The sequence below is a fragment of the Aulonocara sp. 'chitande type north' Nkhata Bay genome, linkage group LG23, assembly GCF_057382095.1.
Source record: "Aulonocara sp. 'chitande type north' Nkhata Bay isolate Kocher_YH1m ecotype deep benthic linkage group LG23, A_spYH_male_GT1.1, whole genome shotgun sequence".
Lineage (NCBI taxonomy): Eukaryota > Metazoa > Chordata > Actinopteri > Cichliformes > Cichlidae > Aulonocara > Aulonocara sp. 'chitande type north' Nkhata Bay.
In genome coordinates, this window is record NC_141365.1 from 26101661 (window position 1) to 26117911 (window position 16251).

Here is a 16251-nt window from a genome sequence, read left to right on the forward strand (position 1 = left end):
AGTTTACTTGCTGGAACCTACAGCAAAGACAAACTATTGTTTTGTTTTTAAGTTTTATTTACTAGAGGGAAACTAGTAAAATAAATAGAAATAAAATCAAGTAATTGAAAAAGTAAATGAGATACACTTAATGTAAAGTTTTCTATTTAAAATAGGGAATTTGTGAGTTAATGTGACAAAAAACATCCATAACCTTTCAGCATGTTTAAACTCAAGTGGTCTCGCCAGCTGAGAAACATACTACAAAGAAAAGTTTGTGGGTAAGTGAGGTAAGCTGATCCTAAAGCCTGACTTTAGAGGGTCACAAAAGTGGCCATATTTTTACCTGAAGAACTGACCTGACAAGTTTCCTTTCAAAATCGCCTGAAAGAAAATCCTGTAAATGCACTATTATGTCTGTGTGTAGGCCGTGCAGTGTAACACTGCTCATGAAGCCCTAGTGTAAAGCTATGATACAGTCACACTTGGAAAAACAGTTGCTGGGGGGTTGTAGTTTAGCTTAGCCGGAGAGCAGCGGCCTAGCTTTGAGTGTGACCTGTGGTCCATTGCTGAATGTTTTCCTGCGCACTCTCTTCCCCACTCTCCTGTCTATCTTCACTGTTCAACTATCTAATAAAGGCAAAAATGCCACAAAAAAACAAGCAAACAGCAGCTGGGGAGCACAGCTGTTGCCATCCTGTGCAATGATGCGCAACTTGAGATCTTTTTGTCTTTTAAATGATTGCTTCAAAGATGGGGACTCTGCACCTTTTTGTAAGGTTCTGAAAACGCTAGCTCATGATAGGAGACGCTGACCAATCACAGGTCATTTCAGATCACATCAGATGGGCCCAGCTGATCACACACGTTCAATACGAGACTTGCATTAAGAAGCATCCCAGAAGTGTCCACCTGGTCTGTGTCATTTAAGACGGCACTGATTCTATTTTCTGAGAAGACACATGAAGCTGTCTAAACAGCATAAAGAATAAGGCCAATTTTCAAAATAAAAGACCCCACCCAGACTACTGCTTCTAAAATGCTCCCAGTTTTATCTGGAGCCCCGCAGAAGAACAAGAACAAACATTAACGTTAACTCATTGTTCAAAGTTTAATTGTCCTTTCTATGGCAGATGGCCATCCTCCCTGAGCCTGTTTCTGAAGGAGGTTTCCTCCTGTTAAAAGGGAGTTTTTCCTCCCCGCTGTCACCAAATGCTTGCTCAAAGAGAGTTGTGTAATGTTGGGGTTTCTTTTTAATATTTTGGGTCTTTACCTTACCCTAATATACAGCACCTTGAAGTGACTGCTCTCAAAAGGATATTGACTTTAAGTAATTTAATTACATTTTATGTGTAATTATGTTACATATAAACATAAGTAGAATGCAAAATATTTAATTTAATGGAATCTATTCTGACTTGACTGGTATACAGTCAGTTTTCACCAACCATATTTTCCTTAACAATTAATCATTTGAATAAATAAACCCTTGATTTTATATATTTAAGTTGCATTAAACTCAAAATTATTACCTAATATAATAGAATAGCCTTTATTGTCATTGTACAGAGTACAACGAAATTGGAGTGCCACTCCCTTGGTGCAAGTTTCAATAATAAATATAAATGTAAAATATAAAAAGTACAAAAAAAACAATCGTAAGTACTCAAACAATAGTATGTACAATATATACAGGATAGCAGCATTAATATAATGACAGTATGAATAGCAGCATAATATAATGACAGTGATGGTATGGAATAGGTTCAATTGTTTTTGTGCTTATTTACTACGGTGATAGCTCTGGGAAAGAAGCTATCCCTGAATCTGTTTGTCCTGGTTTTATGTGACCTGTACCGTCGGCCTGACGGTAATAGTTCAAACAGTTGGTTGCTGGGGTGAGAGTGGTCCTTGATGATATTGCCAGCTCTGCTGAGGTACCGAGAGTTTGCAGTGACCTCCAGGCTGGGCAGAGAGCAGCCAGTGATCTTCTGGGCTGTGTTGATGACCCTCTGCAGTACTTTCCTGTCTGCAGCTGAGCACCCTGCATACCATGTTGTTATGCCGTACGTTAGGATGCTCTCTATGGTGGCTCTGTAAAATGTCACCAGCAGCCTCTCCTCCAGGTTGTTCCTCCTGAGCACTCTCAGAAAGTGGAGACGCTGCTGGGCCTTTTTAACCACCGCTGTAGTATTTGCAGTCCAGGAGAGGTCATCAGATATCTGCACGCCCAGAAACCTCATGGAGTGTACCCTCTCCACACAGCTCCCGTGAATGTAAAGTGGGGCCGGGTCTGCTCTGCCCTTCCTGAAGTCCAAGATAAGTTCTTTAGTTTTCGTGGTGTTCAGTTGGAGGTTGTTAACTGAACACCACTCAGTCAGTCTGTTGACCTCATCTCTGTAGTCCGACTCATCCCCCCTTGAGATGAGTCCAACCACTGTGGTGTCATCCGCGAACTTTATGATGGTGTTTGAGAGATGGGTAGGGGAGCAGTCGGATGTGTAGAGCGTAAACAGGAGGGGACTCAAAACACATCCTTGTGGAGACCCGGTGCTGAGTGTGATGGTGCTGGACCGGTGGGGGCCGAGTCTGACAGACTGTGGTCTATTTGTCAGGAAGTCCTTGATCCAGAGGCAGATGGGGGTGGAGAGTCCCAGGTGAGACAGTTTCTGGACCAGGATCTCCGGGATGATATGATTGAATGCTGAGCTGAAGTCCAGAAAGAGCATTCTCACATAGCTTCCTCGGTGCTCCAGGTGACTCAGCGCAGTGTGGAGCGCTATGGTGATAGCGTCCTCGGTGGAACGATTTGTCCTGTAGGCAAATTGGTGGGGGTCCAGAGTGGGAGGCAGACCGGCCCTGATGTGCTGACAGACCAGTCTCTCAAAGCACTTCATCACTACAGGCGTAAGTGCAACAGGCCTGTAGTCATTTGGGCTGGCCACAGCTGTCTTCTTGGCGATGGGGATGATGGTGGAGGTTTTGAGGCAGGGCGGGACGGTGTTTGATGACAAGGAAAGGTTGAAGATTTTAGTGAAGACTCCGGTCAGTTCGTCAGCACATGCTCTGAGAACCTTTCCATGTATTCCATCAGGACCTGCCGCCTTCCTGGGATTCACTGACCTTAGAACACACCTCACTTGGTGCTCCCTAAGTGTTAGTGTGCCAGTGCTGGGGGCGGGTGGAAGTGGTGTGGCAGCTGAGGGCTTGGTCGTCTCAAAGCGGGCGAAGAAACGGTTTAGATCCTCAGCCAGTGAGGCATCAGTCCTAGATGTTGCCTGGTTATTGCTTCTGTAGTTGGTAATGTGATTGATCCCCTGCCACATTTTTCTGGGGTCGTTGTCAGCAAAGTGATCTTCAATCCTCCTCCTATAGGCAGCCTTAGCTTTCCTGATGCCTCTACTCAGGTCTGCCCTGGCCGCCCTATACGCAGCCCTGTCCCCTGACTTGAAGGCAGTGTTGCGGCTTTTTAGGAGGGATTGCACTTCGCTATTCATCCAGGGTTTTTGATTTGGAAACACCCTGACCCTTTTGTTGACGGTGACATTGTCAACACAGTTCCTGATGTACGAGAGTACAGTGTCCGTGTACTCCTGGAGGTTGTGGCTGGAGAATAAATCCCATACAGTTGTTGAGAAGCAGTCCTGCAGTTGAGAAAGGGCTCCTTCAGGCCAGGTTTTTATTGTCTTTGTCTGGGGCTTTGTTTTTCTCAGCAGGGGGGTGTAGGTGGGGGTGAGGGACATGCAGAGGTGGTCAGATCCAGCCAGGTGGGGGAGGGGTGTCGCTCTGAAAGCATGCCTGATGTTTGAATAGACATGGTCCAAAGTGTGTTCTCCTCTCGTAGCAAAGTCCACGAACTGGACAAATTTAGGAAGCACAGTCTTTAGGCACGCTTTGTTAAAGTCGCCGGCGACAATAAAAACCCCATCGGGGTGGGCAAGCTGTTGTTTGTTTATAATATTATGTTCTGGGTGTTTTTGTTTGTTTGGTTTTTTTTATTTGCCTTTTTTTGATTTTGCTGGACAGGACCACAGCTAATTCTTATGATCTGCATGATTTACTTTTAAGCGACTGTAATTGTAGTTGTAGTAGAATTTTAAAATAATTTCTATAGTTTAAGTTTTCATTTCATTGATGATAAATGCTGACTCTTCCACTCTTTCAGTTTTTTTTCTTTGAATTTAACTTTTTTTGTCCAATATGTGTGGATTTCATATTTCTTCACAGGCTGCAGACTTTCAAACCGCATCATCCTGATGCAAAATATCAGCACAAGCATTTTTCGAAGACATTCAGTCCATTAAATGACATTCAAACACCTTTTTGCTATTTATTAATTTGGTGACTTGTTCTTTTATTTAATTTTATGACCTCATCATTTAAAAAATAATCCCAATCTATGCTATTTTAAAGTTTACTAAAAAACAAGAGGGCATAAAAAAACCTCATCTTCTTTTGAATTAAGCAGAAGGCAGTAGTTGACACCATCCCTTGACATCCTCCACACATTTTCAATTAGCGTGCAGGCGGACGCTACGGTGTGGCTGGCATCAGCGTCCTAACCCTCCGGAGAAAAAAGGAGCATTAGTGGTCATATGCCAACCAGATTTGTCCCATTATTCATTACAATTAATTGCTTCCCCGTACTCGCGGCCTTTCCCATGAAGACGTCTCGGCTGCAGATTGTAATATGAGCGCAGAACTTAAAGCTGTCACTCAAATCTGGCTGTGACCTTTCAGGAGAAAAGGCTGTTTTTCACCCAGTTTGCAGGAGCCGACTGCATGAAGGTTAATGCGTGTGTGCGTGTGTGCGTGTGTGTGTGTGTGTGTGTGTGGTCGTGTACTTCAGCCTCTGTGAGGACGTTTTGGCTTGGTCCAAGTTCACCCAATGTTTTACAGCCGCAGAGTGAAAAGTAACACTTGGGAGAAAAGCACTTCTTTTTTTAACTGAATGAACTCTTGGTTAGAAATATCCATAAGCTACGGAGATGTTACAGAAGGGGTGCGACATTTAACAACATAGGTCTGCCGTGAGGTGTTCCTAAAAGTAAAAATGTCACCATCTGGTACTTTCAGCTGCTGCTCTGGAGCTTAACATGAGAGCTTTGTTCTCAGTTGTCACTGGAATTCAGAAGTCGGTATGTTTTTGAACAAGGAGTTACAGAATGTGTACATTTTCAATAGTCTGTTGTGGAACACCCTGTTATGTGACTAGATTCTTCTGAAAACCTACCATATAAATAAAAGAATTGTGAGAGAATTGTTCTTCCATCCATGTACAATATGAAGCTATAGCCAGCTACTACTTAGCTTAGCTTATCATGAAAACTAAAAAAAAGGCAAACTGAACTGCTTCAATCCTAAAATAAAAAAGTCACTAATTAATTGCACGGCATGCATGAAAGACATGAAGACTAGAGCAAAGTAAGTTACTAAATGTGTTCACCAAAATATATCCAGCCATTTATTTTCTGCTGTTCTTCTGGGTCTTGCAAGTCGGGGATGAAATAGCCCAGACCTCTCTTCCCCGGCCACCTCCTCCAGCCCCACCAGGAGGAAACAAAGGTGTTCCCAAGGTAGGCAAAAGATATAATGTCTCCAGTGGGTCCTGGGTCTGCCCTGAGGCCTTCCCCTGGCAGGATATGAATAAAACACCTGACCTGGCCTATGCCCTAGTAGTCATCCCAACAGCTACGTTGTCAAAGGTGTATTAACCCTTACAAAATCTCCCAAAGCAAGTAGGCCTTTGTTGAGAAGCCAGATAAAGACCATCCATCCATTTTCTTCAACATATCCAGCGCTGGGTTGTGGGGACATTAGCCTAAACAGAGAAGTGCAAACCTCCAACTCCCTGGCTACCTTCTACAGGTTATTGAGGTGAACACCAAGGGTTTCCCAGGCAAGCATTTCCTGGGTCTACCCCAGGGCCTCTTCATTGTAGTGTATGCCTGGAACACTTCACGCAGAAGGCATCTGAGTCAGATGCCCAAAACACCTCAACTGACTCCTTTTGATGTGGAGCAATAGTGGCTCTACTCTTATAGATGGGATGACAGAACTCCTCATCCCATCTCTAAGGCAACAGCCTGCCACCCTTCATGGAAGCCACTTGCAAACCCAATCTCATTCTTTCAATCACTAACGTATGCTTGTGACCACAGGTGAGGGTAGGGGTGTAGATCAGTGGGTAAACTTACAGCTGGGTTTCTAGGGTTTCTACACTCAGCTGTCTCTTCACCACACCATACCAACACAATGCAGCCCCAACCCATCTCTCAGTCTCCCAAGAGTCAAATGAAGACCTATTCAGTGGGGACTCAGAGTGCTCTCAGTGGCTGAGGCCCTGATGGTCCAATCCCAAGTGGCTGTATAATATCATCTCTTGGGTGTGGAAGGAGACTGAGCTCGGAAAGTGCCCCATCTGGATACTGCATTGTCCATTTAGGGGCACTTCAACTCTCACGTGGGCGATGAAACTGTGACCTCAAAGGGTTTGACTGGGAGGAACAGCGTGCCAGGCCTGAACACAAATGGTGTTCTGTTATTGAACTCGCACTTTGTCCATAATGCACCTTCCACCTTCAAGCATAAGGGTTTCCATACATGCATGAGGCACAGCATGGTTGCAGTAGTGAGTTCGCGCCAAGAACTAAGATACTTTCATCTGTCACCTCAGCAAATAGCTCAACATCTTTTTTATTTGGCAGACTTTTACATTGGATGGATGCAACCTCCAAAGGCATTTGTCCCTCCCCCTGGGAATTTAGGTAAGTTTTGTCTATCGTTTGTCAGTCTTCTGGTGTGTAAACAAACCTTTGTCAGTTTTCCAAAACCAAAGGTGATATCTGTTCAGTTAGTACTTAGATAAAGGCAGGAAAAATGAATCTGACAAGTTTCAACTCACATTTTTTACCACTTTTTGCAGAATAACCTGAATTCTAAATAAGAATAAAACAAGGCAAACAGGTCCCTGTAAGTAAGCTCTACTGTACTCGTATCACATGGTTTCTGATATTAAATAACATCAAATTAAAAACAAAAACAAGGAAAACACTTCTGGTTTAAAATGCTCACTTTCCTCTCTCACAGGCGCTCACATCCTCGGCTGTTGTGACGCCAGCTTTGACTGATGCTCACCAGAAAGACAAAAACCACACAAAGCTCTGCAAGCAACCAGATACATTTAATTAGATAATTGCTGTTGTTTCTTTTTCCACCTGGAGACTGGATCGCTGCATTTTTACAGTGCTGGTGAAGAGAAAAGCAGTAAAGAATATGATTCTCTTTGACCCTGGATAAAGCTGTAATTTCATCCAAAGGAGACAATCAAGCATCAGGATTTAAGTCGCACTGCCCATGAGCTATTCAGGTTAGACGGGCAGCGGTGGCAGCCTGAAGGGTCCTCAGTGTCGAGGTATTGTAGTCGAACCCCCACGTGACCGCACACTGATACACTGCAATAACAGCTACAGTGTTTTAGAAGGAAAACCTGCAGCACGACTCTGTGAAGGGAATAAGAAAAAGGCCTAAGAGAAACTGAATACTTGTTGCTAGTGAGAATGAATCACACCATAAAGGCAGTAAGGAGGAACAGCCTGCACACGCTTCTTTTAGATTATAAAACCTGAGGAGAGGCTGGTAGTGAGGGAAGATGTGCTGCAATGTGGGAGGTGATGATTCAGATACTGATTAACACGAAATATTTTCATTTTTTGGGACTCTGTGAAGATTCGGGGTTCAGCATTTCACCCAAGGACACCTCAAAAATTGAAATCAAAATAATTAACCACGTCATTAATACACAACCCACAGTGTAGCTGTGGATATTGTAAACAAGTGGTAAACGCGTCCCAGTCCCAAGTATTTTTTTTTTTTAACTGTGTTGTTTCCATTTCAAAGTGACCTTGTTTCGGTCCCCTTAAAATGGCACAGTGTCTCACACCGTTTAAACATTGGAACATTTTTTAATGTTCTATTTTGACTAAAGTATGGGTTCCTGACGTCTGCAAATCATTGCACTCAGTCTTTATGAACATTTTACACAGCAGCCCAACTTTTGTGGAAATTTATTTGTAGTAAAATGATACTATCACCATACTTTGCTCATGATACGATGGTATTAAGATTTTTAACATTTTGTGTTTTGCAATAACATATATTGTGATTTATCACATTTTCTTTTACTTGAAATTATGTAGTTTAAGTAAAATATTGTCAATATCTGTTTAAACATGCTGGCAATCTGTCTACATTTGTAGGGTAGAAAATAATTACTTTCAAACCTTTGTCAATTTCTCCAAGTGACTGCAGTCAGTCCAAGTAAGACCTTTTGCAAAAAGGTTGACTCCTATCAGATGATCCGTGCAATCAAAAGTGCAACACCTTCAAGATCTGGGCAACCATTTAGTCACAAGTTACGATCAGTCGCAGCACGTGGAAAAATTCACAACAATCACCAACAGATTCCAGGAGGTTGCTGTCCTATTTTTACTTGTGTAACTGAGCCATCAGCTTGCTGTCAATCGGGAGGTAGCTTTGTCAAGTTTGCTCTGCTAATGTTATCTCGGGAAGGTAGTGCACTGTTATTCATGGTATTTCCAGAGTGCAATTTATTTAATAAAATATAATATTTAATATTAATATATTTAATATTGTAAAATATAACATTCAAATTTGTTATACCCCCCCACCCAAGTATAACTATTGATGACAATGATAAAGTACTAATTGCTTCTAGCAGACTTACCTTTACCTTCCTATAGAAGCAATAAGAGTGAACGTTTTTTCACAGCACTGCAGTGAAAACTGGAGGTTACAGCTCCAAGAACAGTTTTCATATGAAGGAAAACTGTTGGACTTCACTGGCCTGGTACAGGCCAAAGGCTGAAACAAAGCTGCTCTTAATCCTACAACTGTTGCTGGATCTTTAACCTCTTCAGACTTCATGTTCTCATTGGGACACCTTGGAAGTATTAAGTTGTGCCAGAATCCTCTCCTCCATTTCTGCCAAACATTCATTTTCACATCTACATGCACCAATAAGGAAAATAAACACTCAACATTTTAAAGGTTTTGTGTTGTGAAACCTTAAAAGTTCATCAAACAGCTAATAATTTTATCTTTAGCTACAAAGATTCTGACTTAAGATGCAGAAAGACAGTGCTGCGGAGTCATTTCAGCCAAACAATCCTTCAATGGGATACAGAAAATCCCCCCCCCCCCCCAAAAAAAAACAAAACAAAACAAAAAAACCCAATCAAAGTACAAATCTTTATACTAAAACATGAAGTAATCGGCTTCCATAAAGAAAATACCCTTATCCATAACTAATAATAACCCTTCAACTTCCGTCAATAAGTCTCTATTTCGAACAAACCAGGCATACAATCGACTTTTTCACGTAATAAATGTTTTATAAATGTCTTTACATTCTCAACATGTTTTCCTGTTAATGTTTAACTCATGTAGCTTTGTGAAAAAGAAGACTGAGTGTCATGTTATAGGCAGAACAAGGCACATCATACATTCATACAGTGAACTGTCTTTCAACTGCACTCAGACAAAGTCTGCACACGAAGCATGCCACACTTAAAAACATCTCATTTCCATCAGATACATGATTAAAAAAATCATCAGCTTGCATGCAGGATTACACAACAGTTTGGTGGATGTGCGTTAATACAGCGTTAATTCAGGTCTTTGCTCTCGACCTCAAGCACAGAAACAAAACAAACTTCAACCTTATAGCCAGTAAAAATAACTCATAGTTCCTTTGAAATCCTGTTTTTATAAGAGCAAAGAGCAGAATGACACGGATAAAAAAAAGAATAAATAATTATAAAAAATATACACGAGGAGATCAGAGTGACAGCGTCCTCAAACAGTTGCGCTGAAGATGGAAACCTCGTCATGTAAACCTCAGTAGTGCAATAGATGGAAAACACAGCAGATCCCAGATGAGCCTAAAAATAACTCATCTGAGAGGAAAAAAAACAAAAACCTGGCTGAAGAAATACTTTAGATATGCTGAGCGTCACCTGACTTGTGCTTTTAACAGATCAGAGAGGACACGCAGAAACTATCGCTGAGGTTTTGTCTAAAGGTCCAACACTTCCTACCAGGAAGTTTCCTTGAAGAAAAATTATTTTTTTTTAAAAAGGAAATTTGCTGCTAAATAAAATAAAAACGTTCTCTTTTTTTAAAAAAAAGAGCGGCTCCATTTAAACACTATATTTTTTTTTTCCTTTCCACTGTCACCAAGTGCTTACTCATAGGGGGTCGTTTGATTGGTGACTGGATTATTAGATGGATTATAGAGTGTTTACTGTATAAGATACCGTCCTTGTGATTTTGCGCTATTTAAAACTAAATGAAAACTAATAAATAAAACTAAATTAATTACAGCAGTGACAAACTATCACTAATTATGTCCTCAATATCTGTCAATCTCAGTATGCTTTGAACAATAAGATACAGTTGTCATTAAAATCTGCTATAAATATTTCTGTAAGACAGAGTCAATTTGCTATCAGTCTGTTTTTCTCGTAATATATTAACTGTTAAAATAAATGAAAATCACATATTGGTTGTAGTTTAATTTTCTAATAAAGTACAGATGTTTGGTCTCCCTGTATCGATACAACATCAGCATACAAAATGCTGTGATACGACAATGTATCGATTCTTCCCGCTCTACATTTAATGGATATATATTGGATACACAAATGGATGTTGTTTGATTGTATTTGATTCATGCGGACATTTTGCCCCAGCGGAACTATAACTTTAGAAACGGACAATCAAGACCTCACCAATTAAACGTCTCTGGCAGCGCCTCGGTAGCAAAACTGGTTTAAATTGCCACTACAATGACCAAATACCCGCTTTCTTCATCTTCAGCCTCGCATATTCGCCTCTTCTGGCTGAAGTGGCACATTCAAGTTCTCTTTTCTTTTTAATTCTGCTGCCTGCATCCTGTCAACCATTTAGTCATATACGAGTAGACTGATACAGCTAACGTACGGTGACTAAACAACAGCTAGAACGGGCGTCCTGAAAAGGTGAAAGCATCTTCCTCAAGCAGCTGCTAAAACCTTTTTTCACTTAATAAAAGGGTGATTATTTTTGAGAAACGTAAATGAAGTGCTCTTTTTTCAATACTTGGAACCAAATTGCTTTTTTTTTTTCCTTCTTTTTCTAGGAAACTTCACATTTATCTGTAAATTGTGTTGCGTGATGCAAAGCCACCTGAAGATGGTATTTACACAATAATCAGCGTCAATCAAGGAGTGCTGGACAAAGAGAACGTCAAAGTATTAAAAGTGCTGCGTAAAAAGACAGTATAAAATGTTGTGTGTGTGGTCTGAGGCACCAGATGTTAAGACTTTGGACATAACAGATTAAATAAACAGACACATCTCAGCCTCAATCATTAGATACCGTTTCACCCAAAACACACAGGAGTGCTTGATTTGTCCAAATTCATCCGGCTGCATGCTTGATTGCAATATTGTCATTCAAATAGCTCCATTTGCATCTTTTTTTGTGTGTCATCACCACCTTTAAAGGTTGGGGGTTTTTTTGGTTTTTTGTTTTGGCATCCAACTCAGACTCCGCCCCCGCTTCGGTCCACCGACACCGGTTCCCTCTGATCCAGAGTCTCCTCTGCAGTTTTCATCAGAATGGCCAGGCGGCTGTCCGACACGTGTCCCTTCTTCACGGCGCTCATCAGCTGCGGAGGGAACAGGAGAGAACAGAGTACGTGGCGTGTAGGACAACGGCGGGAAAGGTTAACCTGTCAAAGCGAGGCGGGCCGCTTTCCTCGGGCAGAAATAATTATCTGCAGGACGAGGAGGAAACCGCCTGCCTGGCAGTGAAAGGCTTTAGAGCTCACATCCCTGAGTTTGAGAGGCAGACGATGAAACCATTTTTAGTTTTCATGTGTTAAAGCTGAGCAAGGTGCGACTGTTTTAATGTGAAAATGAGGTCATGTAATCTTCTCCAACGGCAGGAAACAAGCAGCGATTTTAATGTTCTCTGACATGATTATATATTCTTCTCAATCTTAGTGTCAACAAATCGAGTGCAAAGCAATGTTTTAATAGTTAAGATGACGCGCTAAGAAAGTGCTGTCACTGTTTTTTCTTTTCTAAAAATTTAGACACGAAACACAAATATTTAAACTCCTTATATTAATTCTATTAAATTGGTTCAGGTCAAAGACGCCCTTATTTTAAGGACTTCATGTACTGCTAAGCAGCTTTATCTATGAAAACTTCATTAGGTAAACCTGTTTAACTGCTCATTAACAAAATATATAGAATAGAATAGAATATAATGCCTTTATTGTCACTATACAGTTGTACAATGAGATACAGAGCATCTCCTACTCAGTGTAAACATGCTGGGGGGGTACAGTTCTGCAGCGCTATGTACATATGGACAGTGGATATCTAATCACCCGATCACATGGCACTAACTCTGTGCATTTAGGCATGTAAACATTGTCAAGGTGGCCTCCTGAACTTCAAACTGTGCAACAGAATTGAGAAAAAAAAGAGGATTTAAGTAACTTTAAATGTGGCATGGTTATTGGTATTTCAGAAGCTGCTGATCTGCTGGGATTTCCCACTCACGCAGTTCTAGTTTGTTTGTTTTTTATAGAGAATTGCTGTGAAAAAGAGAAAACATCCAGTGAGCAGCAGCTCTCTAGGTGAAAACACCTTGTTGAACCCTGAGGTCAGAGGAGAATGACTGGACTGCTGGGAGCTGGCAGGAAGGCAACATTAACTCAGATAAGCATTTGTTAGAACCAAAGTACGCAGAAGAGCATCTCTACAGCAGCAGAAGAACACACGGCTGCTGCTCCTGTTCCTTATCCACCACAGATAAAGTCACCTGGCTCAGCTTTAACACTTCTTGGACCTTTTTAGTTCATTTCCCACCTCCAGCCATAATTTTCGTTAACCGGAGAACTGGGTTAGGTTTTGTGTGAGGGTTAAAAGATCAATATCCTCCACACTACTTTGTGTTTGTTGTTCACATGGCGAATCAGGCGAGCAGAAACAAACGCACAGATACAGATGTCATCACAAAGGAGACAGAAGCTCTTTTCACTTTTAGCTTCTCTATTGTCCGAACATCGGCTCGCTTGCAGCAGAGATAGGTCGCTAACAAAGGTAGTCCTCTGTAATGGCTGTTCTCTGGACTCGAGTGAGAAAGTAATTTAGCGACAGACGGACGTGTGGGCTCCCCGGACACTCCTCAGGCCTCATTACACGAGTCGCTGACAGAGCCTCTCCTCTCTAATTACCTTCATTCGGCCTGACCTGCCGCTGCTTTAGACTTCACACTCTCGGCTTGCAGCAGCGGAAGTTTACTCACCTGTCAGGTGGACACAGGTCTTTCTTTTTTTCTCTCTCTCTCTCTCTCTCTCTTAACGACAGGATAATTTAAGTTCCAGCTCTCCTGCATGTATGAGGAGGAATATGCTGCTTTTATCAGGGTAAAAATACTGAAAATGACAGGCAAGAGAGGAGGAACTGAACCTTTGACTTTTGGTGACCTTACTATTAGAAAAACTGGATTTGTACACTTACAGGCTGAATTCATGTTAATTCCAGGCTCAATTTCCCACAAAAAAAAAACAAAAAAGAAAAAGGCTGAATCCGTGTGTGACAGATCACGCTCCTGAGGGCTTCCATTATCCAGCCTTTGCGTCCTCAGTCATGTTTGCTCTGCTGGTTTGAGAAGGGCAGGCACACTCACAGAGGTGTTGGGCATTAATGCTCCCTCTTATAAGACACACACCACACTGCATACTGTGCATGTGCGCATAAAGAAAATCATTCTTATTTGCCTTTTTTTAAAATTTGTTCTGGTATTTTTGATTTTCCTGTAAAGGTTTAAAATATAAATACAATAATATTTTAAGATTGTTTAAAGATTATTTAAATGTTCAGCTACATGCAGGAAATCATGTAGCTGAAATCTGCGATCCAAATATTTTTCAGTTTTTCCATGAATCTGCATTTTTTATTTTTGCAAATGAAAACAAATAAATTTGCATTATTACAGCCAGACACTTTTTTTATTCACTGCCTGCTAAAATCTAGAAAAAAAAAAAAAATCCAGTCCACCACCGCATTTTGGATTTGTAAGCTGTAACTAAACCTTTAAGACGTGTTTCTATGTAACATCACCCGCCATTCCATTAGGTACACCTTGCTAGTACTGGGTCGAACTCGCTTTTGGCTTCATTCTTCATGGTGCAGATTCAAGAAGTTGCTGGAAACATTCCTCCGAGATTTTAGTCCTTGTTGACATAATAGCACCACACAGTTACTGCAGATTTGCAAATGAGAATCTTCCATTACACCGCATCCTAAAGCTGCTCTGCTGGACTGAAATCTGATAACTGGCTAATATAATGAAGTGACATGCTGTCCATTCGGAGTTGCTCTTCTGCATACCTTGACTGCAACCAAGGTATGCAGAAGAGCATACCTTGCATGCATTTAGGCATGAAGCACGTCTATATGCCCAAATCCTTTGAGTTGTTAAAAGGTGATTGGCTGATTGGACAGCTGTACCTAACAAAGTGGCCACTCAGAGCACGTAGCTCAAAGCTAGTTTAAGCATTTATTGTGCACAGCTGCTCCATTAACAGATCACAGATAACTGATGTCTGTCTTGTGCTTACAGATGCTAAAGAAGGCACTTAAAATTAAGCGCTGCTGATCATCTCTGTACTTAGTGCCTACCTGCAGGAATTCATCAATTTCGACTTGTCCGTTCTTGTTGAGGTCCACCTCATTAAGGATTTCATGGAGCGCGTTTTCATCAATGTGCACATTGATGCTCTGCAGGGAAGGAGAAACACAGCACTCGGGATCAATGACATGCAGCTGCGGGTAACAAATATGTGAAGACTGAGAGAAAAAAACTCACCTGTAAAACTCGCTGGACGTCAACAGTGGTGATGAATCCTTTGCTCTCTTTGTCAAACTTATGGAAACGCTTCTTGTACCTGTCAGACACACGAGCAGTAACAGCCGATTTACAGCAGCGATATTAACAGACAACAACAACAGCAGTGGATCAAATACCGTCATGTTGATGTTGCGCATACAACACCATAACCAGCATTGGCCCAGGACCAACACTGGAACCACGACCCAAAAAACCCACATGGCCTCCAGTAACCACTACTTAAATTCTAGCTTTCGTTCCCTGGTTGGTTTTTGGGAATAAACATTTTTCCCTAGCGAGCAGTGGCTGTTAGAGGCTGTTATGCTTTCCTCAAAAGCGTGTTGACCTTCTAATTACTCGCTGGTTTGGAAATGCCTTTGAGGTGCAACAGCAACAGTTAGTAAGTTGTAACTACTACCGTCTGCACTGAAATAAATAAGTATTTTCCCCAAACGGGATAAAAAAAGGCCTGACTTTCCTCCTTTCACCCACCACCTCACCCACCATTTATGACCTACTTATACTTTTTTATTTATACTTGGTCATCATTACCTGTCATATATCTGTGACAGGTAATCTAAGATGTTTTCATATTACTTTTAAAAATAGAGGAGTTTTGGTATCACAGCTCTACCAGATCCTTCAAAGAGTTTAAAAGGGCATTGCCTGAAACTGTTGCCAACTCTTCATCCAACCAGAGATCAGTACCAGAGACAGTATTTGGGTAACTGAGCCACAAACATGGTCCTTTATCCCTGAAAGCAGCAGGTTTTTCCAGAGCCTGAATGTCTGCTCCAGAATCTCTGAATCTGGTTCTGGGTCTATTAGCTGTGTAATAATCAGAGCCAGCAAGTCGAACAAAAAAAAATGTGAGGAGTTGTAGAGACAGACTGACCAAAGTTACAGTGGGGAGAAATATTCCCCTTATAGTAAAAATATGAGAGCGAACTTAAATATGATCAGGGTCATAAATTACTATAAAAATAATATTTTAAGATTATTTAAATACTTGCAGGAAATCCTGTAGTTGAAATTTGCTCTGTGCCCCACAGTAAGAACCACAGAGTCTGTGTGCCCCTCCATGGACATGTCTCCCCTGACCAATCACCAATCACCAAACCGGTCATGCTAAACGATGCTACAGACAGCACAACCTTCTCCACGGCTTTTCCAGACACTTTCACATCTGTCACGAGTTCAGGGTGAACCTGCTCTCGTCTGTGAAAAGCTCAGGGTGCCTGTGGTGGACCTGCCAATTCTGGTATTCCTTGGCAAATGCCAATCAGTCTCCACAGTGCCAGG

The 16251-nt window shown here is 41.5% G+C and overlaps 1 protein-coding gene across 2 annotated transcripts in view; it reads right to left on the reverse strand.

The window, feature by feature from the left end:
- Positions 1-9371: 9371 nt before the first annotated feature.
- LOC147301968 (glycerol-3-phosphate dehydrogenase, mitochondrial-like) overlaps positions 9372-16251 on the reverse strand; it is a 38077-nt gene continuing 31197 nt past the window's right edge. For both annotated transcript variants that reach the window (XM_086284730.1, XM_086284731.1), the window contains 3 exons: positions 14929-15007; positions 14742-14840; positions 9372-11710 (listed from right to left, as the gene is read on the reverse strand). In XM_086284730.1, the coding sequence (XP_086140856.1) occupies positions 11585-11710; positions 14742-14840; positions 14929-15007 (304 nt within the window). In that variant the 3' untranslated portion in view covers positions 9372-11584. The remainder of the gene's footprint in view (positions 11711-14741; positions 14841-14928; positions 15008-16251) is intronic.